This window comes from Lynx canadensis, chromosome X (assembly GCF_007474595.2).
Source record: "Lynx canadensis isolate LIC74 chromosome X, mLynCan4.pri.v2, whole genome shotgun sequence".
Lineage (NCBI taxonomy): Eukaryota > Metazoa > Chordata > Mammalia > Carnivora > Felidae > Lynx > Lynx canadensis.
Genome location: NC_044321.2, coordinates 11051198 through 11076072, shown reverse-complemented (window position 1 = coordinate 11076072; position 24875 = coordinate 11051198). Strand labels below are relative to the sequence as shown.

The 24875-nt window shown below is 39.1% G+C and overlaps 1 protein-coding gene across 2 annotated transcripts in view; it reads right to left on the bottom strand.

Annotated features, from left to right (window-relative positions):
- The window catches only part of MOSPD2 (motile sperm domain containing 2), a 54192-nt gene that overhangs the window by 2657 nt on the left and 26660 nt on the right, over nucleotides 1-24875 (bottom strand). For both annotated transcript variants that reach the window (XM_030305147.1, XM_030305148.1), the window contains exons 8-14: nucleotides 16318-16442; nucleotides 12848-13024; nucleotides 12102-12214; nucleotides 9514-9610; nucleotides 8563-8659; nucleotides 8067-8196; nucleotides 196-298 (exon numbers count right to left, since the gene is read on the bottom strand). In XM_030305147.1, the coding sequence (XP_030161007.1) occupies nucleotides 196-298; nucleotides 8067-8196; nucleotides 8563-8659; nucleotides 9514-9610; nucleotides 12102-12214; nucleotides 12848-13024; nucleotides 16318-16442 (842 nt within the window). The remainder of the gene's footprint in view (nucleotides 1-195; nucleotides 299-8066; nucleotides 8197-8562; nucleotides 8660-9513; nucleotides 9611-12101; nucleotides 12215-12847; nucleotides 13025-16317; nucleotides 16443-24875) is intronic.

The following is a 24875-nucleotide window of genomic DNA, read 5'->3' as shown; positions in this document are numbered from 1 at the left end:
CAGAGCTTTTAAAAAGTTAACACATCTCCAAAAGTAACTCACCGCTCACCATTTCCGATTTGGCTGCCCTTCACAAAGAAAAGAGCATTTCTGTCGCGTCTATGCCAAAGGTTCTCTCTACGTCAGTGGGGAAAAAGTGGATTTCTAACGTTGGTTAGCATTTACAACTTTGTTTTAGGGAGAAAGAACACTTACTTGTAGATAAAGATCTTCACTGGTTTTATCTGACATGTTAAAAGCATTGTCTTTTAATGTAAGGGTGGTTGGTTTACTGCTCTCAACAATATGGCATCTTAACCTGTGGAAATGCAAAGGAAACAGGATTGTAAAAGTAAACTATAAAATGAAAAGAGTTAAACAGAAATCTACATAACAGACATGAAAGCACTCATTCTTCTCCCAGTTACACATAAGGTAGCAGCACAGCGTGTATTCATCTTGGAAGGGGAGCAGAATTTGCCACCCCAAGATACACCTCTCTGGCAGAAGGATTATCTTGGGCTCGCTATTTTTTGAGAAACAGCAGACATAAGAAAAGCTTTGAAAATCTTTTGTCAGGGACACTGACATTTATAAAGGTAATCTACACTTGTAAGGGTGTTTTCCTCTGTGTACCAGAGGGGGGTGACAAAATCTCTAGAAGGGACCCATCTAAATCTGCTTAAGGACCTTACCCTCGTTTACTGTGATTTTCCTGACCGTCTTCCCTAACTGACTCGCTGATGCCCCAACATCTTGTCTTGGGCCATCTGGGGGAGTTTTACTGTTTCCCTGGGTATGTCCCGTGTATACAGGAGGTATACGTGTTATTCAACTTCTGTTTTCTCCTATTAATCTGTCTTTTATTCCAGGGGGTGGAGGTCTCAGCCAAGAACCTAGCAAGGTAGAGGGAAAATTACTTTTCCTCTCCTATGTTTTGGCAACCTACGATGGGCCCTGCTGGGACACCGTACTCACTTAGGCACCTACAGATGGGATCCTGGAAAACTGGCAGAAGCCAGTGAAGGGTAAAAATTCTTACCTACCAAAGTCAGCTCTTCTAGATCTCACACTAGTGCCAGGTCGAGAGAGGTAAAAATTTCACCTTGTCCCTACCTTTCCAAATTTAGGTTAGCAGAAGAAAAATCGGTCAAATGGGGTTTTCCTTTCCTCTCGTTCTATGTATTGAGAGCTTGGGTTTGTAACCAGCAAGAATATTCTTTTTGGTCTCTGCCAGCTGGTGGATGCACAACACACAAGGTGACAGGCAGCATTCTCTCTGTCCGGCCGTGCCAGCTCACAGGGCAGTGGTCATTTGGGTCCCCAGTCCGTGAGGGGACTTTGTGCTGTCAAAGTCCAATCCAGGAGCACTTCCCTGGTGTCACAGAGCACAGGGTCTGTGACTGGAGGCCTCGCACATTGTTGTGGGGAACCGGAGCTGCCATTTTCACGACACTGTTCTCCCCACTTGTGGCGAAGAAAGTCTTTGCTTTCTTACGCTCCCTCTCTGAGGGCTTCAGTGTTGGCACCCTCTTTTGGGAAGCCTCTTGGGTCCATGGTTAAGCCATCAAAAGGCCTGTTGGTTTGAGTTGCTATTGAGATTAATATAAGATCCAACTTGTCAATGCCAGATGGTGGATCTTTTACATTTTTAAAGCTTCTATGCTGAAAACACTGTTAGAGAGCTCTCATCCTAAACAATGGTGGTCTTGGTAGCTCTGGAAAGACCAAATTGAAAGAAGAACATGACCCAGTATGGCAGCTGGCCTGAGGAACTTCCTTAGAAAGAAGAGATTATGAAGTGTTCAATCTCTACTTTCAGAAGATAACCACCTACCAAATTTAGAGAAGAGGTGAAAAGATCAGTCCCCATTCATAGGGACTGTGACTGGCTGCTAAGGGTTGTTCTTCTTATCCATGATTATACTGTAGTTATCAGATAAGCCACATGGTCTCCTGGGGAAAACTCTCCTCACCAGGAACATGACCAGAATTTCTCCCAGGCCCTCCTACAAACGTTCAGGAAATGGATCAGCTGCAGGCTGATGTCTGGGGGCTGATAGAAGCAATAGAACAGGTTGTTTTTCCCCGAATTAAATTGGTTCAAGGATGAAGTAAACACTTAGAAAAAGGACAGCATTCAAAGGCCTTTGTTGAATACTTTCTATAAACTTTTTATTTTTTTTTTCAACGTTTATTTATTTTTGGGACAGAGAGAGACAGAGCATGAACGGGGGAGGGGCAGAGAGAGAGGGAGACACAGAATCGGAAACAGGCTCCAGGCTCTGAGCTACCAGCCCAGAGCCCGACGCAGGGCTCCAACTCACGGACCGCGAGATCGTGACCTGGCTGAAGTCGGACGCTTAACCGACTGCACCACCCAGGCGCCCCTCTATAAACTTTTTAAAGGCATGCCGCATTAAACCCTAAAGCTCCAGAACATAGAAATCACTTTCTTTCCATCTTAGTTGGAAATCATCTTCCTGATATAGAGCAGACTGAAGAAAATGTAGCTGGATGGGTGGGTCAGTCCCCTGATCCCATTCAGGCTGCAACACAATTATTTGAGGAATTAAAAGCAACCATCTTTGATTTGCAAATCTTTACAAAACCACTAGTGCAACACTGGAAGCAGTTCAAAGTTTGTCTAAGCTTCCCCATCCTAAAACCTACCCTGCCCGCACCCTCCCCCCCCCCCCCCCCCCCCCCCAGCTCATCTGCAAATACATGTCAGTATTGTGAAAGATCAGGACATTGGAAACAGAAATGTCCTGGGCTCAAGACAAAGAAGGAAAATAGAAACAGTAATTACTGAAGACCTCTGATAATAGGCAAATGTACCCAAAACTGCTTAAAAAAAGAAATAACAAACCTTGATACTTTGTGCCTTTCAGGTAAAAATTTTCTATCCTCTAGGACGTGATAGCTGGCTCTTCGAAATACAACTTTAGGGTAAACTTATTCCAACTGCCAGAAACGCAGTTTGGACCTAAATGTTCTTTTACAAACTAGTGAGTTTTGTGTTATTGTACCTGATTCATGGCTAAAATTTTAGAGCTAGATACCTCAAAAGTCTCTGAGTCTATATGTTTCCGTGTGTCTATATATGTTATGGATGCGTAATATTTTTCTACTTCTGGACGGTATTGCCAAAATTAATTTGTAAAAGCTCTATCTGACTGGCTTAAAGAAAAATAAGCACTTATCAAATTAAGTATTCCTAAAACTCTTAGAAATATAGAAACTAACCCAAGTGTCTTTCAAGTTCCTGGGATGTGGAGTAATCTTAGGTAAAATAAAAGCTGGTCAAGTGTGTTGGTTTAATTAAAATAGGCACGTCTTCAAAGTTATCAATATTAGATATAATGCAGATATGCAACTTTTTTCTACTTGAGTTTACTATTCAAATAGGTTCACGTTTTTAGGTAAGTTGGGTAAGAGTTTTTAGGTGAATTTGTCTACTTAAAAACAGCTTTTCAACTCTGTTTGGTAACTTGAGTTTTGCTAAGTAAAATAGGAAATTATTTCCAAATAAGATAAAATATTGAAACATTACTGAGCACAGGTTTATCTACTTTTGGCTTCTTATTACAGACGAACTAAAAATATTTAGTCTGTTAGTAAACATATCTCGTGCCACACTGAAAAACTGTACCATGAGGAAGCATATGCTTCTAGAAATTATGTATCCCTGAATTTGCCAATCTACAGAATGCTGGTGTTAAATGACCACAATTGTTTACTACTTAATTTTCACTAAAAATTATTGTTTCTAAGAATTCTGATTCATATATGTAATTTACTAGAAATAATGGAGACTACTAACTCCACGTGCAAGGAAAGTAGGATGTGTTTTTAGCTGAGGAAAGGTATGGACACGTATTTTTCTTAAGGGGAATAAAAGTAATTTTATGCTGAATTAAAGCTGGTTATTTCTGAATAGGGAAGAAAGCAAAGAAAACTTCTCTTTGTGTAGTCAAGCTGGCCAAGATGGAATTTGTTACGAGGGTTATAAAAATAAGCTTTCATATCAATAGTGTACTCATGTAAAACTAAAAGTTAACATCTGCTAAAAGGACAACATTTTCTTGGACTATCAGTCAGCTACTGATAAGAGACGGTGAAAGGTTTTTCTTTAGCTTTTAAGTAATGTGCCTAGAAAGCAAAAATTGTGTGTTTTATCAAAATAATTTCCTGTGCTTCATGTTATCTTTATCATCAGGTATTTGATTGCTTGGGAAAATAGTCTTCTAAAGATCAAAAGAGCTAAGTTTTACTCACAACGATGTAACTTTCTGCATTTGCCTTTGACATTTTATTGTTACTATGGTTAAATGGATAATTATTATTTCATGATGATCTAGGATTCTACTCAGTCAAGTGTCTAAAACCTTCTGACATTTTTGACAAACCCCAACTCAAATTCTAACTGAAGTCTTTTTGACCTTGAACTATCTCTGGAATTTTTCAGAGGGCCTCTGGAATGTATGGAAAGATTAGTTTTATAGCTCTTTTTATAAGAGAGAACAAATTAGGCTTATTTACTATGTTAAGTTACATGGGAAGCACTGTCAAATAAGTAATCCTAAACCTTCTTTAGGTTGTATTTGTATGGATACGTTATTAACATAAGTGTTCCAGAAATTGTATAAAATTCCTAGAAATCGGCTATGTTCTAGTATAACGTTATTGTTTGTAATTCTACTTATTATCTTACAATGTTGTATGCCACAGAAATAACCAAATTTCCTTGTCAAAAGCCTTATAATGAACTCTCATCAGGTCTGCAACCATGGCCATTTTTAAGTCTGTCATTTATAGAAGCTATTGTTTTACTCGGATCCTTTCGCAAATGTGCTTCATCTTCAGAGATTCATGGCAAGGTACTCCAGAAAACAGGTTTCTGATGACTTTAAGATCGTAAAACTGAACTGGTAAGAATTTCCAGAATAAAAAAGCTGGTTTCAAGCAGACCAAGAATTAATAACATGGGAGTGAATGAACTGATAATTCTACTGTTTAGGACTTTTTTTGAAACACTGCTGGTTCTTTAATGTTTTGTTTTCCAAGGTTTAAGGAAATATTCTACTCTTTTCTCATAAGCTATGATTGACAGAACTATACCTTTGTAAGCAGAATTGAAACAAGTTTTCTCCCTCTGTGGTCCCTCCAGCATTCAGAAACTCAAAGTATTCTTTCATGGAAATACGGGTTTTGTGTTTTTTTTTTTTACACCAATTCAGTAAGAATCTCTTCTCCTTGGAAGAGGACACAATTGGAAGCATGGTTATATTACTAAGGCTCTGACTTGAATGTCTTATTTGAAAATGGTATGCATAAAAATCAGGTATGAACAGACAGTTTTAAGGGCCTAAGACTGACTTTAGGGACCCATTAAAGCCCCTTGCAAAAAATAGACCTGTAACCTTGCTTACACGTTTCTGGATGGCCTTACCAGGTAAGGAAGGTCCCTTACCTTGGCAGGCTCAGGGGCTTCAAGAAGAGAGGAATTCATCTAAATCTGCATAATAACCTTACCCTTGTTTACTGTGCTTTTCCTGATAACCTCTCATTACTGGCTCCTCTGCTCCCACACCCACTCCCCCCACTCTTTCTTCTTTCACTGGAGATGGTATTGAAGGTGGGGAGAGGGAAAATTATTTTTCCTTCCCTACCTCTTCCTACTTTATTTTTCCATGTTTATGTTGAGAGAGCATGAGAGCAAATGGGGGAGGGGTAGAGAGCGGGAGAGAAAGAGAATCCCCAGCAGGTTCCGCGCAGAGCCCTCGAACCCCGGTGAGATCATGACCTGAGTTGAAATCAAGCGTTGGGCGTTTTACCAACAGAGCCACCCAGGCGCCCCACTTCCTACTTCTTAGTGCATGTGTAATAACACAAGCAATTACAGATACTGCTCAATAACCTACGGGAAGTTTATTTTATAGGGTAATCAGTTCAACCTACCCGATCTTCCTACTTATTTGAAGGAAACCACCCTTTCTAGGTGGGAGTCAGTGCTTTACTCGGGCCTTCAGTACCAAACCAACAAGTCTCCCTCTTTCTGGGAGGTAAGTGATCCTCTCTTGACTTATAGAAAACCAAACTATGAGCAATTAATTAAAAGAAAAAACCCTGCTTTTGAGGGACTGTTTGCAAAGAACTTCAAATTAATCTCCATCTTTTATACCAGTGTTACATAACCTTTCCATTTGTTTTCAGAGCCATGCCTTTGACAAAAATAAACTTGGCTAAAAACACAAAGTGGAGGGTGTCACAACTTGGGAATTTACTCCATCCCAAAACAAGTCAACCCCATCCCGAGCCTTAACCTGTATCTGGGTTCCTTCCTCCTTCCCAAAGAAAGCTGACCCTTACCTTGGATGTAAGTCTTGTCCCTTCAGCCTTGTCAGAAATTTCACTACTGGTGATTTACCCTGTCCAGGTGGCCTCTCTCATTGAAAAACCCATGCCAGACAACTGCTTCATCAACACTGCATTATTCCTTCCTCCAGCAAGACTACTCTCTAGAACAGTCGTACTACCTCCATTTCTTTGGCACCTGGCTCCTGCCAACTGAAACTGCCCCCCCCCCCAGGTGGGCAGTGATGACTTCACTGCCATAAAGCTTGTCTTCCTAGGCCCTCTCCTGTCCTCCTCCCCTCTGACAAGATCACTTTTTGCAGGCTTGTTCACAAAGGTAAATCAGGTCAGGTGGATGCTCTCCTATCTGCCTCTGTCCAGCCTTCTTCCCACCCTGAGTCCTGTCACTCTTCTCTATGTGGTCCAGCCACATGTGTGTTCTTTCAATTGCTTTTGAACAGTTAACTCAACCATGACCGTTACTAGGTTTTCCAGCTTCTCATTTATCAAATGGGATAAAGAACTACTTACCTCCTAGGGTCATTTTAATGACTAAGTGAATAAATAAGAGTAAAGCACTTAAATAAGAGCCCGCTGCCAGCCAGTCCTGTTTTAAGTGTTAACTCAGTATCAGTCTTTCACTTGGGTCTGGTCTACACTGTTTTCCACACAGCCCCCAGAATAATCCTTTAAAAAAAAAAATAAGCCAGATCACTTCCTGGATCTGCTGAGCACCAACTGTAGTTTCTCCTCTTAACATCAGAAGTCTTCGCTATGGCAATCATTTGCATTCCTACTATCTCTTTGACCTCATCTCCCACCAAGCTGCCCTTAACCTCCTCGCTGTTCCTTACACAGGCCCAGCACACTCCTTTTTCACTTGTGGTTCCCTCTTCCTGGAAAGCACTTTTTCTAGTTCTATCTATATGGCTTACGCACTCTTTTCCTTCAGGGCCTACAAAAGTGCCATCAGAGTGGCCATTGTTTACCCACCAGTCTTTGTTTTGGGGGGCTGTCCTTTGCATTGTGGGATGTACAGCAGCATCCCTAGTCTCTACCTGCTAGATGCCACAGTACCCCAATGCCCACTTGTGACAATGAACGATGTTTCCAGACACTGACGAGTGTCCCTGGGAGGCAGAACTGGCACACTCCAAAAGAAAACCACAACACTCCTCTCTTTTCTCCTTCTCTGTGTATCTTTGCATGCACATACATACTTGTATATGCCCATGCAGTCCCAGGTTTTCCCCCTAATACATCATAGGTACCTTTGTGTATCAGAACAAGAGACTTCCCACACTCTTTTGAATAGCTGCAGAGTACTCCTGCATACATTCAAGTGCGTCTGACCGTTGCTTCACTGGTGACCATTTAGGTTTGTTCTTTCCCATTTTTTCCTAGTACAAATAACGCTGCAACACACACATTCTAGGACACAAAGTGAGTGCTCCTATAAAGGGAACGGCCGGGACAGAGAGATCTAGGTTTGTAATTTTGGACACATCCAGATTCTTGCACAGTCCTGTAAGCAAGTCCCTGCTTGCAACCTCCTTGAGAAACTCCAGATCTCATTCCTGGGCACCCCAGAGCCCCACACAGCTCAGGGCCCACACTAGAAGCCTGAGTGTCTGCCAAATGCTAGAAGGAAGAGACACCTGCCTAGTCCATGCAGGCATAGCTCTCTGATTCTTCCCATCACATTTGAGAATCTGTAAGAAGCATACCTGTGTTCCATCACTTTGTTTCTGGGAACCTCTTTCCAGAACTGAGTCAATTCTGCTGGGCCCGTGCCAGATGACTGTTCCATTTCTGCAGCCATTATCAGAAAACGGTCTTGGGCAGAGACTGTTAAACCTGCATTCCAAAAGAGTAACTTGTTATATAAACAAGCCTTTACAAAAGGTTGGACATGTTGGTTTAAGGCATTATTCTAGAAAACAATGGAAAAAGGACAATATGGAACCACCCTAAAAAGGAAAACGTTTTTCTAAAAATTCAATTTCAACAGGCGTCAGTTTAAACAATTTTATGCATTAAAAAACCATTCTAGTGAGACCCATTTACCCATTTCATTTTACACACGAGAAAATGGGTGCCTAAGAATGCAGCGACGTGACGTGTTGACACTCGGATTTCCGGCTTCTAGTCCAGCTCTACGGACTCACCAACCAGCCCCAGGTACCCCAGCACACCCTCTGAGGCCATCACGTGACAACTCACCCCCGTGGGGAGACACAACTATGTCAACTGAAGCTCCAGGGTCACAACTGCTGTTGCTTGGCTTGACTCTGTATTTTTCTGGAGCAGTTGTTCTCACCTATTTATGAATAGAGTAATCACGTAATCACTAACAGCATAATGATAAAACTGATCTTGGGGGTGGTAAACGGCTTGAAAGTGATTTTTAGAAAACTAGCAGTTAATAATAAAGTCTACAAAACACCCATGGTGGTCAGGCATAGAATGTATCTTTCCCCATCAACAGGAAAACAGTATCTTTATTTTTTAAAATCTCTGCTAATCTTGGAAGTCCAACTGTCACTCAGCCTTCCTTTTCAACAAAACAATCTGTGCAGTATCCTATCTGGCAATTGCCTAAATTTAATAACACAAATTCTAAAAAACCGTATTAGGACTTGTTATAATAGCGTTGTCCAATTAAAAACACTAGAAAATCAAAGAAAATATCCTAGTGGTCCAATCTAAATTAAATAGATGATTTAAGGAAATAATTTCTACAATATGGGGCAGTGACAGACTCGGTCATTAGGTTAGTATCCAGCATAAACTACATTCCAAACTATATCACACTTGGGGGAAAATGCACTCTTGATTTTATAGTTTTTTTTTTTTTTTTTGCTATTATGAATTATTTATATGATGAAGAGTGATTTTCCTTGAGTTTTTATTTACAACAAACATTAAAGCCTGAGATTAATTTGGACATTAGCCTATTACGGCTCATTAAAGATTGAGATACAGATCCCAGGGAAAATTTTAGATAAGCTATGCCATGTGGTTAAAACTAGAAGGCAGCGTAACATGCCTAAAAATATCATAAATAAAAACACTGCACAAGTTACAAATCCTCAGTCTTTCGATTAAAATGTCTGAAATCACTTCCCATATCCAATTTCCACATATAATCTATTAGATCTTTCAGATACTTACCTTAAACGCCACAATGTTTTTAGTTACATTTGTCAACACTATTAAAGTTTTCTTCTCTCCAGATTCTGTACTTCCAAAATACAGTTCTTCTGCTGGGCTAGGTGGTAACAAAAACATAAGGCATTTGTGTTATTCAGAATAAATGACAATCTAATCATTAGCTGGAAGAAAAGCATTTAATATTATATGCTCATTTGTATAAAGAGATTTCATCAAAAAAAAAAACCCTACAAAACAATTACCTAATATAGTTTGTGTTTTCTAGTTACTAATTGATTGCATGCTACTTAAAAGTCCTATGGTTGGCTTCCCCAAGATCAAAAGGTAAGTAGAAAAGGACAGAAGAAAGAACAGGATGATTCTGAATTAGCCTATAATCAGCACCATCTAAAGGTGCATTTAAACTCTTTGGAAGGTTACACATAATAAAAACAGAGAAGAAGCTGGCACTTCAACTTTAATTACAAACAGAATAGAATGGGGCATAATTTTATACACCAACAGAGAAAAGTCTAACGTAAAATGAACGATCATCAGGGATGTCTTGAAGTAACAGACTAAGGTCTTACTATGTAAAGGCTTTTTCTAAGTAATATGGAATACAAAAAACAAAATTTGGGGTGGGAAATATTTGTCAAACAGTAAAAGCAGTGAGCCTCAAAATACAAATTTTACTATTGTCACTGTAGAGCATGTGAACTAAAAGACTAAAGCAACGTTTTATGTAGTTTTTATTTTTTTAATGTTTATTTTTGAGAGAGAGAGTGCGAATGGGGGAGGGGCAGAGAGAGAGGGAGACACAGAATTAGAAGCAGGGTCCAGGCTCTGAGCTGTTAGCACAGAGCCCCAAGTGGGGCTCGAATTCACGAGCTGTGAGATCCTGACCTGAGAAGTCAGACGCTTAACCGACTGAGCCACCCAGGTGCCCCATTGTGTAGTTAAAATTTTTTTTAATGTTTTATTTTTGAGAGAGAGTGCGAGCGGGGGAGGGGCAGACAGAGAGGGAGTCACAGAATCTGAAGCAGGCTCCAATCTTTCAGCACAGAGCCCGATGCAGGGCTCGAACTCACGAACCGTGAGATCATGACCTGAGCCGAAGTCGGACGGTCAACCAACGGAGCCACCCAGCAGACCCTCCAGTTGTGCAGTTTAGTTACATGAGTCAAACTGTATCAGGTGCCTCCAAACACTGGGTAGAGGAGTGTTTTTGTTTTAGATAAAAAGGTGAATTGTTCAGACTGTCCTTGACCATACACATAAGTAGATTCATTTTATATCAGGAATGTAGGCATATCAGAGATTCATTTGGAGAACACATGTTTTTAAGGACATGCTCTCCTAAGAGGGCTCTGCTCATCTTTGGACAAGACAGATTAGCACAGCTGCTGGCTTACTTTTAGAGCCCATCTGAAATATAACACAGAAAAGACCAGAAGGTTATGAATCTCAGAAGTACTCTCAATAACCACGAGACTGATGGGAGACAGCCGCTATTGGGGCACCTGTGCCTGGAGGAGAGAGAGGTGCTGTGACTTTCCTGGGGGCAGAGGCAGGGGATGCTGAGCTCAGACCACAGCCCTGGAAGCTGCCCTGCCCTACCCTACCCTGGCCCTCTCCTTGCCAGCTCTTGAAGCTGACCCTCGACATTCATGAGCCAAGATCTAGGATGTCCACAAGCCTCCAGTGAAAAGTGTGAAACTTCTAAACCATTATAGGGAAAGAGGAGAAACAAACTCCACAGGGGGGAAATGGCAAAGAAAACCCATGACCAGCAGAATATACATGTGGGACCCCCCCACCCCCCCCACCCAGAAATACACAGATGGTTGAGATAATCCAAATATAATAGTAATCCCAATGTATATAAACAAACCAGTCTTCTCAATTAGAGTATCAGTTTTTTTTTTTAAAGTCTGACTGTACCGGTCATAAGAGTCATACCTAAAACAGTTACACAGAAAAATTTCAACTATGGGACAGAAAATGATACATCAGGTCATCACCAAAGTTGGCATAGCAGTATTAACATAAGGCCATATAAATTTATCAACTAAAAGCATCATTAGTGAGAAAGAGATCTTTATGTAATGATAATTACAAACAATCCTGAATCTCAGGCTGAGTAACCTAGAAACAAAAATAGAGATGTGCTGAAATCGGGCTTTGGTAAAAGACAAAAACAAAACAAACCCCCCCCCCTATTTTTCTAGTCCAGCTTTAGCTTTTAGAAGGTCAAACTGATAAGTGCTTAGTTCACTGTCATCTCTGGCATCCTCAAAGTTGTCCAAGTCAAACACTATCAGTAAAATGAGAAAAATATGTCATTCAGATTAACTGTTAATATATGAATATTCACTTTTATTACCTGATGTGAAATGAGGGCCCTTTAAACACACTTAATGGAATAACAAAAAGGTAGCTAACAATGTCTACTCTGTCTGGAAACCAAGGTGAGTCTTTGGATAACCTTTAATTAGAAAACTTGTGTACTGTTTTTCAAAATGTGGAAATAAATACATTTTCCCTCAAGATGATCAAGACAGATTATTAAAAAAAGCATAGCTAATAAAATCCTCAACTATGATTACCTGATGTGTAGTAAGGGCCCTTTAAACACACTCAATGGTTTTTTGAAAGCTTTCATTTTGGAATCAACCTTTTCATTTTCCTCTGCTTTGGAAGTATGTTCGGTAATGTTAATCTAAAGACCAAAAAAATATGAAGAAAGAAAGATAAAGAAATTTAGTTTCATACTGACAGCTGGGCAGTTCATTAGGTGAAAAAGTAAACACAGTGATTCAGTCCAAATTACAATCTTTAACATAAGCTTATTACACCTAAATTATGTATTTGACATATATTAACATGACCATTAACATATACTTGGATGCCTACGACAGATAAGTCACTACAGAAAATGTAACATGGGCTTTCCCTTAGGGTCTTTAAATCTGTTCTAAATTATAACATTTATCCCTCTATCAAGCCCCTGATGACTCATAAAAAGATAACTAAGTGCTCCTTCCAAAACTGAAATAGAGGAAGTAGATAAAAGGTTTTAAACTGACTACTTTTATCCGATAAAAAATAGTTTTGATAACACAATTCCTAAGTGCATTTTGCCAATTTTTATACCAATGCATGAAATCGGCTTTGTCATACACCATAATGACACTTCTGGTTAGCCAGTGACCTCCTTCCTCTTTCTTTCCACAGACAAAATGTTGAAGGACAGGAAGTTAAATGAATTACCCAAAATCACATAGCTAGCTAGTTGCAGAACGGCGGACAGGCCACAGCTTTTGACTCAAATTCATTCTATTGTTAAGATTACCTTTTTTAGAAGAGCTGTTTGTTCTTCACTGGAAATTGTTTCCAAGGTTTCTTTGCCATCACTCTCTAGATCTTCTTTACTTGAAGCTTCATCTTCACTGGCAATAGGTCCATTTTCACACAATGGTGTCTGGAAATCATCATCTACTAGCGGTGGGTAGCTATACTTGAAAGGATCCTAAGAGAAAGGAATCGTATAACAGCCTGCTGAGAGGTGGGCAGACAAATAATTCTCTCGAGTTAAAAATCCACTCTCCGGGCCAACAAGCAAACCAACACAAAAAAAACAGACTTAATTAGATAGTGAATTTTTTTTTTTTAAAGGAAGCATTTCAAAACACAAGGGGAAAGGGCAACAAGTGGTGTGGGCAACTGATTAGCCATCTGTAAAAAAACCAAGTTGGATCTTGAGCTCATTCTTTGTGCCAAAAAGAATTTCGGAGGAATAAAAACTTGAAAGTATGTATTTTTTTAATGTTTATTATTTTTTTAGTAAGCTCTACACCCAACATGGGGTTCGAAACCATGACGTTGAGATCAAGAGTCACCTACTCTTCCAATGGGGTCAGCCAGGTGCTCTGAAAGTGTAATTTTAAAAAAACATATAAGCTTAAAACAACAATAACAACAACAACAACAACAACATAAGCTCCAGAAAAACACAAAGAAGGATTAAAAAAAAAAAATAAACAGGGTCACCTGGTTCATTCAGTCAGTAGAGCCTGTAACTCTTGATCTCAGGGTTGTGAGTTCAAGCCCCATATTGGGTATGGAGCCTACTTAAAACAAATACATTAAAAAAAAAAAAAACAGGAAACAAAACACAAAACCTAAGTAGTGAAGACCTTTCTAATCATAGCACAAACACAGAACCCAGCAGGCATAAAAATGCTGATAAAAAATGAGCACACTAACATGAAACATTTCTGAATGACAGAAAACAAAACCCAACAATCAACTCCCCCTCCCGAAAAAAAACCCGTAAAAAAGTTTTTTTTAAAGCTACAACTAGAAAAATATGTATCACATGTATCAGAAACAAGACAGCTTTTGTTCATATATACAAATCAAGAAGAGTGATAACAGAATTTTAAAAAAAGGAATGACACAGAATTCATAAAGAACAGACTACCTTTTAAAATCATAAAAAAATGCTTGACATCACTTACAATAATAGAAATGCAAATTCAAACCACACTAGAATATTTTTCACCTGAGATTGTCAAAGGTTACAAACATGAGAGTATGTGCTACTGGCAAGGGTGTGGTTCAAGCATTGCCACATGTTACTGGGAGATGAGCACAATCTCTTTAGAGGGAAACTGGAGCTCACCTTCTACTTACACTGTTGAATCCATGTACCAAGATATTTACAAGGATATTCACTGTAGCACTCCTAATAATGGCAAGATTAGAAAACAACTAACAGTCCTTCCAAAGAGAACTGATTAATTACATTATGTTAAATCCACACAATGGAATATTCTGCAATGGTTGAAAAAATCAGGTAGACCTCTATGAATCAATATGGCATAAACTAACAAGAGATGAAGTGGGAAAACCAGTGAAACAACATACGGTATGTGACTGTTACGTAAAAAAATAAAATGGACAGAATATTTCCAGGAGAGAAAACGTGGACACGATGGTGGCCTCTGGAGAGTGGCAGTGGGCAGTCACCTGGGGAGGGACACATGCTTGGCACTATACTGCTGTAGTTTTCAATCTTCAGTATTGTTTGCTTTTAAAAAAATCATGTATAAGTATTACTTTTGGGGAAAAAATTATGTGAAAGAATATTAGTCCTACTATAATTCTGAGCAGTCCTAAAAAAATATACCATTAACGACAGAGAAGGGAGATAACCTTTTCTACTCCTAAAAGTAAAAATAATTTTTAGTAGGGGCGCCTGGGTGGCTCAGTCGGTTGAGCGTCGGACTTCGGTTCAGGTCATGATCTCGCGGTTTGTGGGTTCGAGCCCCGCGTCAGTCTCTGTGCTGACAGCTCAGAGCCTGGAGCCTGCTTTGGATTCTGTGTCTCCCTCTCTCTCTGTCCCTCACTCACTTGTGCTTTGTCTCTATCAAAAATAAATAAATGTAAAAAAAAATAATTTTTACTAGAGGCTATAAATTTTAAAGTTTATTTATTTTGAGAGAGAGAGAGACAGAGAGACAGAGAGGGAGGGGGGGAGGGAGGGAATATGAATCCCAAGCAGGCTCCTCACTGTCAGCCCAGAGCCCGACGCGGGGCTCGAACTCACGAACCCATGAGATCATGACCTGAGCCGAAATCAAGAGTCAGACGCCTAACTGACTAAGCCACCCAGTCGCCCCTAGATGCTATTAATTTTAAGATATAACAATTCTAGGGACAGATTATTAAAAACAAATCAAATATCTAGTTTAACTAAAGGTAGTACGTGAAATGAACCATACTGTGTTTTTCTAGGTTAAAATGTAAAATATAAAGATTCAAAATAGGAAAGCAGCAAATTTCAAATTAAAAATACTGGTTCAAGTTTTTCTAACCAAAGAAATCTAAAGGACACAGCAAAACTTTTCATCTTCCCAATCACTTGATTCTGGTTGAATCCAGTTTTGCCAAGTAGGCAGTATCTGAAGTAGATTGTAAAAATCAAACAAATGAAATTTTATCAGGTTAACCCAAAGCATACCAAATCCATAGGTTCCATAGTTTATAAATACACAATACACAGTATGTTTCATTATCGTGTAGTGGGAAAAATTTAGCACATACCTAGTTATCCCCGGTCTCTTATTTTTAAGTACTAATACCATTTCAAAGAAAGGTGATAATATATATTATCTTTGAAATTAAAAAGACTGTTAAACAGTAAACAACTGGAAGCAAACTGAGACACGTGAAAAAAAAATTCAGTAACTCACGGTTCATCGCTAGACACAGGAATACTATGTAGCCATAAATAAGAGTAAAACAGCTTTTCATATTGATGTGGAATGATCTCTAAGACATGTTGTAAAGAAAAAAGTAGGAGGCATAAGGGCGTAAAAATACACTACTTGTTTAAAAGCGATGAGAGGGAGGAAGAATTACATCTCTATTTGCTTGTGTGTGTTACATATATACTGTATTGCTTATGTAGGCAATACGGGTTCCTGGAAATAAATATAAGAGATGGAACTGGGGAGAAGAGAGCGATTGGGATAGCAGTAGAAAGACTTTTTACTGAATACCTGTGTCTGAATATTCGTATTGAATACTGAATACTTTTCAGTCTAGAACCATGTAAATATATAACCTACTCAGAATTAAAATTTAACAACTCAAAAACTTACATAAACATGTCTATCATGGTGCTATTCTGGAGTATCTATGACCTTTCTTTGCACGTTAAGATACTGCTGCTTCTTGTCCCTTAAGGCAAGAACACGGCTTCATGTGCCCCGATCCAGTCTTATTTTAGAAACATGCTTCAAGTACTATACTTACAGTTCCACCCATGTGGGGAGGCAGGTATTCTACACTGACATAGTCTTGGACTTCATTTTTACTTGCAAACTTCAACAAACTCACTGCTTCTGGTCCAAGCCAGGATTTCACAATTTTGAAAGCAGCTGAGGAAAAAACAGTCACTTCATTAAATCCATTGTCTTTCTTAATTAATTTACTATATGTGCTAATGCAAGTCTTCTGATATCAGTTTGGGCTAAACTCTGTCAACAGGTATCTTTGTGGGTTCCAAATGTTCCAGGAAGAGTCAGGAAGACTGAATCACCTTGATGTGCACCAAGACACTTAACAAAGTTTTGGCCTCTCTACAAATCTGTCAATGATCCCAACCGCTAAGACTCCCAGACACGGAATCAAATAGTACTGTGATTTGAGGGATAACTATGCAAGAGTATGGAAAGAGTCATTTTTCCTTACACTTCTGATAAACGCCCAACCTGAAAGACCTCCTCAAATGGGAAGTCAAGAAGAGAAAGAAGTGGCTCTCCTTATTTATGAGTTTGAGCTACACTCAGACTTCCATCCCAACCCTAAACATCTCTGCCTTTCTCCCAAGCCCTGCAGCTTATTTAATTGTGAGGAACTCACGGAATCTGCAAGAATAAACCGTTATCAAACACAACTGTTTAGTAATTACAATCTTGTTCTTTCATGCCATTCTAATTTAGATTTAGTTTTTTTAAACCTTGTTTCCATTCTGACATTCTAAACACATTTTAAACAAATTAAAAGAGGAATCCTGCATTAAGTTTGCAAAAGCATCAATGAAAAAACATCAGGAAATCACAGTATGATAAAAATTAAATCCTGGTTCAGGGAACTGCATTTTTAGTTTGGCTAATTATGCTTAAATTTTATGTAATATTTACATTTTCCTTAATTTCGATTTAAAAAGTCTGTGAGATGACGTGTTTGAAGCTAGGTTACTTGAATTAACTAAAATGCTAAATCTTATTTTTTTATAATAGTTTTATTGAGATAATAATTCGCATACCATAAAATTCACCCCTTTCAAGTATGCACATCGATGGTTTTTGGTGTATTTAGATAGTTTTATAACCATCCCCACTACCTAATTTTATTTATTTTAGACAGACAGAGAGAGAGAGAGACAGAGCACGCACACGAATGGGAGAGAGGAACAGAGGGGGAGACAGAGAGAGAGAGAGACAGAGCACGCACACGAATGGGAGAGAGGAACAGAGGGGGAGACAGAGAGAGAGTCTTAAGCAGGCTCTGCACTCAGCGCAGAGCCCGCCGTGGGGCTGGATCCCGTGATCCTGGGATCATGACCTGACCCGAAAGAGAGTAAGATGCTCAAACGACTGAGCCAGCCACGCATACACCCCCCACTATCTAATTTTAGAATGTGTTTGTAACACCAAAAAGAAACCCCTATCTATAAACAATCTCTCTTTACCCTCCCTCTCCCATTCCTGGGCAACCACTGATCTACTTTCTGGATTGGCCTGTTGTGGATATTGCACATAAATGGAATCCTACAACATGTGGTTTTTCTAACTGGCTTTGTTCACGCAGCATGTGTTCAAGGTTCCTCTGTGATGTAGCATGTATCAGTACGTAATTCCTTTTTATGGCTGAATAATTTTCCGTTTTATGGATCTACAACATTTGTTTATCCATTCATCAACAGATAAACATTTGAGTACTTTCCGCTTGACTATCATGAAGAATAGTGCTATGAAGATCTGTGTGCAAGCTTTTGTGTAGACACGTGCTTTCAATTCTTTTGGGAACGTACCTAGGGATGGAACTGCTGAATTATATGGTACTTCTATGTTTAACTTTTTGAGGAGCCGCCAAACTGCTTTCCAGAGTGGCCCCATCATTTTACATTCTCACCAGTAATGTATGAGGGTTCCAATGTCTCCACATCCTCAACACGTCTTTTCGATCACAGCCATCCGAGCTGGTGTGAATTAGTATCTCATTTGGTTTTGACTTGTAGTTCTCTCATGACTAATGATGTTGAGCATCTTTTTATGTGTTTATTGCCCATTTGCCTATCTTTGGAGAAATGTCTATTTAAATCTTTTGCCCTTTTTATTTGGGCCATTTGTCTTTTTATTGTGGTGTTGTAAAAGCTATTTATATATTCTAGACATAAGTCCCTTATCAGATGCACGATTTGTAAATATTTTCTTCCATTCTGAGAGCTGTCTTTTCATGTTCTGGCTGGTGTCGTTTGAAGCACAAAATTTGAAATTTTAATGAAGTCCAATGTATCTATTCTTTTCTTTTGTTGCTTGTGCTTTTTTTGGTGTCATATCTAAGCAACCACTGCCTAATGCAAGGCCACAAAGATTTATTCCTATGGTTCCAAGGTTTACAGTTCTAATTCTTATATTTAGGTCTCTGATCATCCATCTTGAACTAATTTTTGTATGTGAAGGGAGGTAGAGGTCCAACTTCATTCTTTTGAATATGGATAGTCAGTTGTCCCAGTATCATTTATTACAAAGACTATTCTTTCTTGAGAGATCTTGGGAGACAGTGGCAGAGTAGGAGCACCGTAGGCTCGCCTCGTCCCACAAACACAACTAGATAAATACCAAATCATCCTAAATGCCCCATCAATCGATCTGAAGGTTGGCAGAACTGCAACTAAAGGTAGAGAAGAAGCCACATCGAAGAAGGTAGAATGTAAGGAGACCTGGCTTGGGAGAGAAATGGATCACGGCTGCTTCAGTGGGAAGAGAACCTCAGTCATGGAGAAGGGCAGGTTAGAGAGAGAGAGTGCGTGTGCGCGACAGAGAGGCAGACAGACCAGCACACAGGGGAGCACATGGGGAAAACAAACATGTACAGCAACTGGCTTGGAAAGTGAGAGGGCCTGAATTTTGTGAGTTCTCACAACCAGTGGGGCTTAAAGCCTGGAGTTTTAAAGGTCAGCATGCTTGGCTCTGGGAGAGCTCAGAGGACACTGGGGCTCTTCGTGGAGAGAAGGCAGGGCAAACAGGCCGTGGACATACAGCGAGGAAAAAGTGATCTGAAGAGCGCCTGGGGCACAGAGTGCAAAGGTTATTCGCTCATCTCGGAGCATGTTTCCGAGGGGCAGCATTCATGAAGAGATCCCTTCTGGAACAAAGAAACTGCTAAGTATCATTTCATTGCCCTGCCCCAGCGGAAGCCCAGGGCCACCTGTAGGAAGCAGTGCAGTGCTGACACTTGCTACTTAATTTGCTTACACCAACCTCCTCCATATCGCTGCGCTCTAGAAGAACCATCCTTCCCAGTCACGCTTGCCTAAGTCCCGGGTCAGCAGGACCCTTTCCCTAGAGGACCGGCCCAAAGCCCTGCCAACATGGTATCTCCTGACCCAGGAGTTTTGTGAGGCCTTGGATCTGCTAGTGGCAGCAACAGGTCTCATTTCACAAGCAGACCAGAGCATACCTAGTTTAAATGTGCCACATTCAGGCCAGACACCAAAAACTGCCCACAGCAGGCAAAGAGAGTCTCTGCAAATGACTGGCCTGAGGATAAAGCAGCCAGGACACAACAGCAGAGCACACAGAGCACACACTGGAGACAGTCCCAGGAGCACCGGGCCTGGGACACTTAGACAGCAGGGCACCACGGGGCCTCTTCTTCATAAAGCCATCACCCTCAAGGACAGGAGACGGAGCTGCCTTTCCTAACACACAGAAACAGGCACCGAGACTTGGCCAAAATAAGAAGACAGAGAACAGGACAAGGCCATGGCTATGGCCAGAGATCTAAGTGAAACAGATATAAGTAACGTGCCTGATGGAGAATTTAAAGCACTGATCGCAAGGATACTCACTGGACTTGAGAAAAGAGTGGAAGGCATCAGTGAGACCATTAACACAGAGATAAGGAATAACAAAGCAGAGATAAAGGGCTCAATAAATGAAGTGAGAAACACACTTGATGGAAATGAACAGCAGGAGGCTGGAGGAAGCAGAGGAACCAATTCGTGACCTAGAAGACGGAGTAATGGAAAATAATCAAGATGAACAAAAGAGAAAAAAAAAATTACGCAAAATGAGAATAGACTTAGGGAACTCAGTGACTCCATCAAACATAATAATACTTATATTATAGAAATCCCGGAAGAAGAAAGAGGAAAGGGGGCAGAGAATTTATGTGAAGAAATAATAGCTGAAAACTTCCCTAATCTGGGGAGGGAAACAGATATCCAGATCCAGGTGGCACAGAGAACCCCCCCCCCCCCAAAAAAAAATTAACAAAAGCAGACCCACACCAAGACATATTGTAATTAAAATGGGAAAATATGCTGATAAAGAAAGAATATTAAAAGCAGCAAGACAAAAGAATATAGTTACATACAAAGAAAACCCCATAAAGGTATCAGTGGCTTTTTCGGCAGAAACTTTCTAGGCCAGAAACGGGTGATATGATACATTCAAAGTGCTGAATGAGAAAAACCTGCAGCCAAGAATAATCTATCCAGCAAGGTTATCATTCAGAATAGAAGGAGAAATAAAGAGTTTCCCACACAAACAAAAACTAAAGGAGTTCATGACCACTAACCGAGCGAGCCCTGCAAGAAATATTAAGGGGACTCCAAGTGGAAAGGAGAGATCGAAAGTGACAGTATAAAGGTAGGAAACACAAAAGCAGTAAAAATGAGTATTTCTGTAGGAAATCAGTCAATGAGCTCATAAAATAAAAGGATGTAAAATATGGCAACATATACCCAAAAGAGGGGGAGTAGAGGAGGAAAGAATGGGTTCAAACTTAAATGACCATCAACTGAATAAAGGCTGCTATATGCAGAAGAGGTCATATATAAACATAATGGGAACTACAAATCAAAAACCACTAATAATTATGGAAACAATAAAGAGAAAGAAATCCATATATGCCACTAAAGAAAACCAGCAAATCATGAAAGAAAGACAAGAAAGGATCAGAGAAAATCTGCAAGAACAACCACAAAACAAGTAATAAAATGGCAATAAATACATAACTATGAATAATTTCATTGAATGTAAATGGACTAAATGCTCCAATCAAAAGACACAGGGTGACAATGAATAAACAAGACCCATCTATATGCTGCCTACAAGAGACTCGTTTTAGACCTAAAGACCCCTGCAGATTCAAAGTGAGGGGATGGAGAAACACATTTGTCATGCAAGTGGATGTCAAAAGAAATCTGGAGTAGCAATACTTATATTGGACAAACTAGACTTTAAAACAAAGACTGTAACAAGAGATGAAGAAGGGCATTATATAATCATAAAGGGGATAACCCAAGAAGAAGAAATAACAATTGTAAATATTTATGCACCCAGCATGAAGCTCCCAAGTACATAAAACAGTTAATAAGAAACATAATGGAACTAACATAAAATATAATAGTAGAGGATTTTAACATCCCACTTATATTAATGGGCAAATCATGTAAACAGAAAATGAACACAGAAACAATGGCTTTGAGTAATACACTGGACCAAATGGATTTAACAGACACATTCAGAACATTCCATCCTACAACAGCAGAATACACATTCTTTTTGAGTGCATATGTAAAATTCTCCAGAAGAGATCACATATTAGGCCAGAAAACAAGACTCAACAAATTCAAGAAGATTGAAGTCCAAATTCAAGAAGTCCAAATTCAAGAAGATTGAAGATGCATCTTTTCTGACCACAGTGCTATGAAATCAGAAGTCAACCACAAGAAAAAATTTGGAAAGACCACAAATACATTCAGGTTAAATAACATGTTACTCAACAATGAATGGGTCAACCAGGAAATCAAAGAAATACAAAAGTACATGGAAACAAATGAAAATGAAAACACAAGGATTCAAAACCTTTGGGACACAGCAAAAATGGTTCTAAGAGGGAAGTTTATAGCAATACAAGTTTACCTCAAGGCAAGAAAATTTACAAATAAAAAACCTGACCTTACACCTAAAGGAGCTGGAAAAATAACAAAGAGAACCTAAAACCAATAGAAGGAAAGAAAGAACAAAGATCAGAGCAGAAACAAATGATATAGAAATGAAAACGAACCTAAAAAACAAAACCAAAAAATAATATAACAGATCAATGAAACCAGAAGCTGGTTCTTTGAAGAATCCAGTGAAACTGCTAAACCTCTAGCCAGACTTAACAAGAAAAAAAGAGAAAGGATCCAAATACATAAAAATCACAAACAAAAGAGGATAAATAACAATAAACACCACAAAAATACAAACAATTATAAGAGAACATTATGAAAAACTATATGCCAGCAAATTGGATGACCTAGAAGAACATTCCTAGAAACATATAACCTACCAAAACTGAAACAGGAATAGAAAATTTGAATAGACAGATTATCACCAAAGAAATTGAATCAGTAATCAAAAACTTCCCAGTAAACAAAAGTTCAGGACCAGATGGCTTCACTGGTGAATTCTACCAAACATTTAAAGAAGAGTTAATAATTATTCTTAAACTACTCCAAAAAAACATAAGAAGGAAAATTTCCAAATTAACCCAATGAGGCCAGTATTACCCTGATACCAAAACCAGATAAAGATACCACTAAAAAAGAGCTACAGGCCAATATCACTGATGAACACAGATGCAAAAATCCTCAATAAAAAACTAGCAAACCAAATTCAACAATACATTTAAAAAAAATCATTCACCACGATCAAGTGGGATTCATTCCTGGGTTGCAAGGATGGCTCTATATTCACAAATCAATCAACGTGATACATCATATCAATAAAAGAGCCATATGATCATTTCAAGAGGATAGAAAAAGCATTTGACAAGGTACAACATCCATTCATTGCTAAAAATCCTCAACAAAGTTAGTTTAGAGGGAACAAACATACCTTAACATAACGAAGACCATATATAAAAACCCACAGCTAACATCATACTCAACGGTGAAAAACTCAGAGCCTTTCCCTTAAGGTTAGGAGTAAGATAAGGATGTCCACTCTAGCCACTTTTATTCAACATAGTACTGGAAGTCCTAACCACAGCAATCAGACCACAAAAAGAAATAAAGGGCATCCAAACTGGCAAGGGAGAAGTAAAACTCTCAGTATTTGCAGATGACATGATACTATATATAGAAAACCCAAAAGACTCCACGAGAAAACTGCTAGAATTGATAAACGAATTCATTAAAGTCACAGGATACAAAACCAATGTAGAGAATTCTGTTGCATTTCTATACACCAATAAAGAAGCAGCAGAAAGAGAAATTAAGAAAACAATCCCATTTACAACTGCATCGAAGATATTAAGATACTTAGGAATAAACTTAACCAAAGAGGTCAAAGACCTGTATTCTGAAAACTATAAAACACTGATGAAAGAAATTAAAGATGACACAAAGAAATGGAAAGAAATTCCATGCTCATGGATTAAAAGAATAAATATTGTTAAAATATCTATACTACCCAAAGCAATCTACACATTTAACCTAATCCCTACCAAAGTACCAACAGCATTTTTCACAGAACAAATAATATTAAATTTGTATGGAACAACAAAAGACCCTGAAAAGCCAAAGCAATCTTGAGAAAGAAAGCAAAGGTGGAGGCATCACAATTGTGGACTTCAAGTTATATTACAAAGATGTAGTGATCAAAACAGTATGGTACTGGCACAAATACACACACACACACACATTATCAATAGAACAGAACACAAAATCCAGAAACAAACCCACAATTATATGGTTAGTTAATCTTCAACAAAGCAGGAAAGAATATCCAATGGGAAAAAGATGGTTTATTGAAGAAATGTTGGGAAAACTGGACAGCTACATGCAGAAGAATGAAACAGGACCACCTTCTTATACCATACACAAAAATAAATTTAAAATGGATTGAAGACCTAAATGTGAGGCCCTGAAACCATAAAAATCCTAGAATAGAATACAGGCAGTAACTTCTGTGGTATCAGCTGTAGCAACTTTTTTCTAGACAGGTCCTCTAAGGCAAGGGAAATAAAAGCAAAACTAAACAATTGGGACCACACCAAAATAAAAAGCTCTGTACAGCAAAGGAAACAATCAACAAAACTGAAAGGCAAATAATCTGCTGAATGGGGAGAAGATATTTGCAAATGACCTATCTAATAACGGGTTCGTATGCAACATATATAAAGAACTTCTAAAACTCAACACCCAAAAAACAAATAATCCAATTAAAAATGGGCAGAAGACATGAATAGCCATTTCTCCAAGGAAGACATCCAGATGGCCAACAGGCACATGAAAAGATGCTCAACATCACTCATCATCAGGGAGATGCAAATCAAAACGATAATGAGATACCACCTTATACCTGTCAGAATGGCTAAAATAAAAAACACAAGAAAGAGCAAGTGTTGGTGAGGATGTGGAGAAAAAGGAACCCTTATGCGACGGTGGGAATGCAAACTGGTGCAGCCACTGTAAAAAAACAGTATGGAGGCTCCTCATAAAGTTATAAATGGAACTACCACGGGGCGCCTTGGTGGCTCAGTCGGTTAAGCGTGTGACTTCGGCTCAGGTCATGATCTCATGTTTC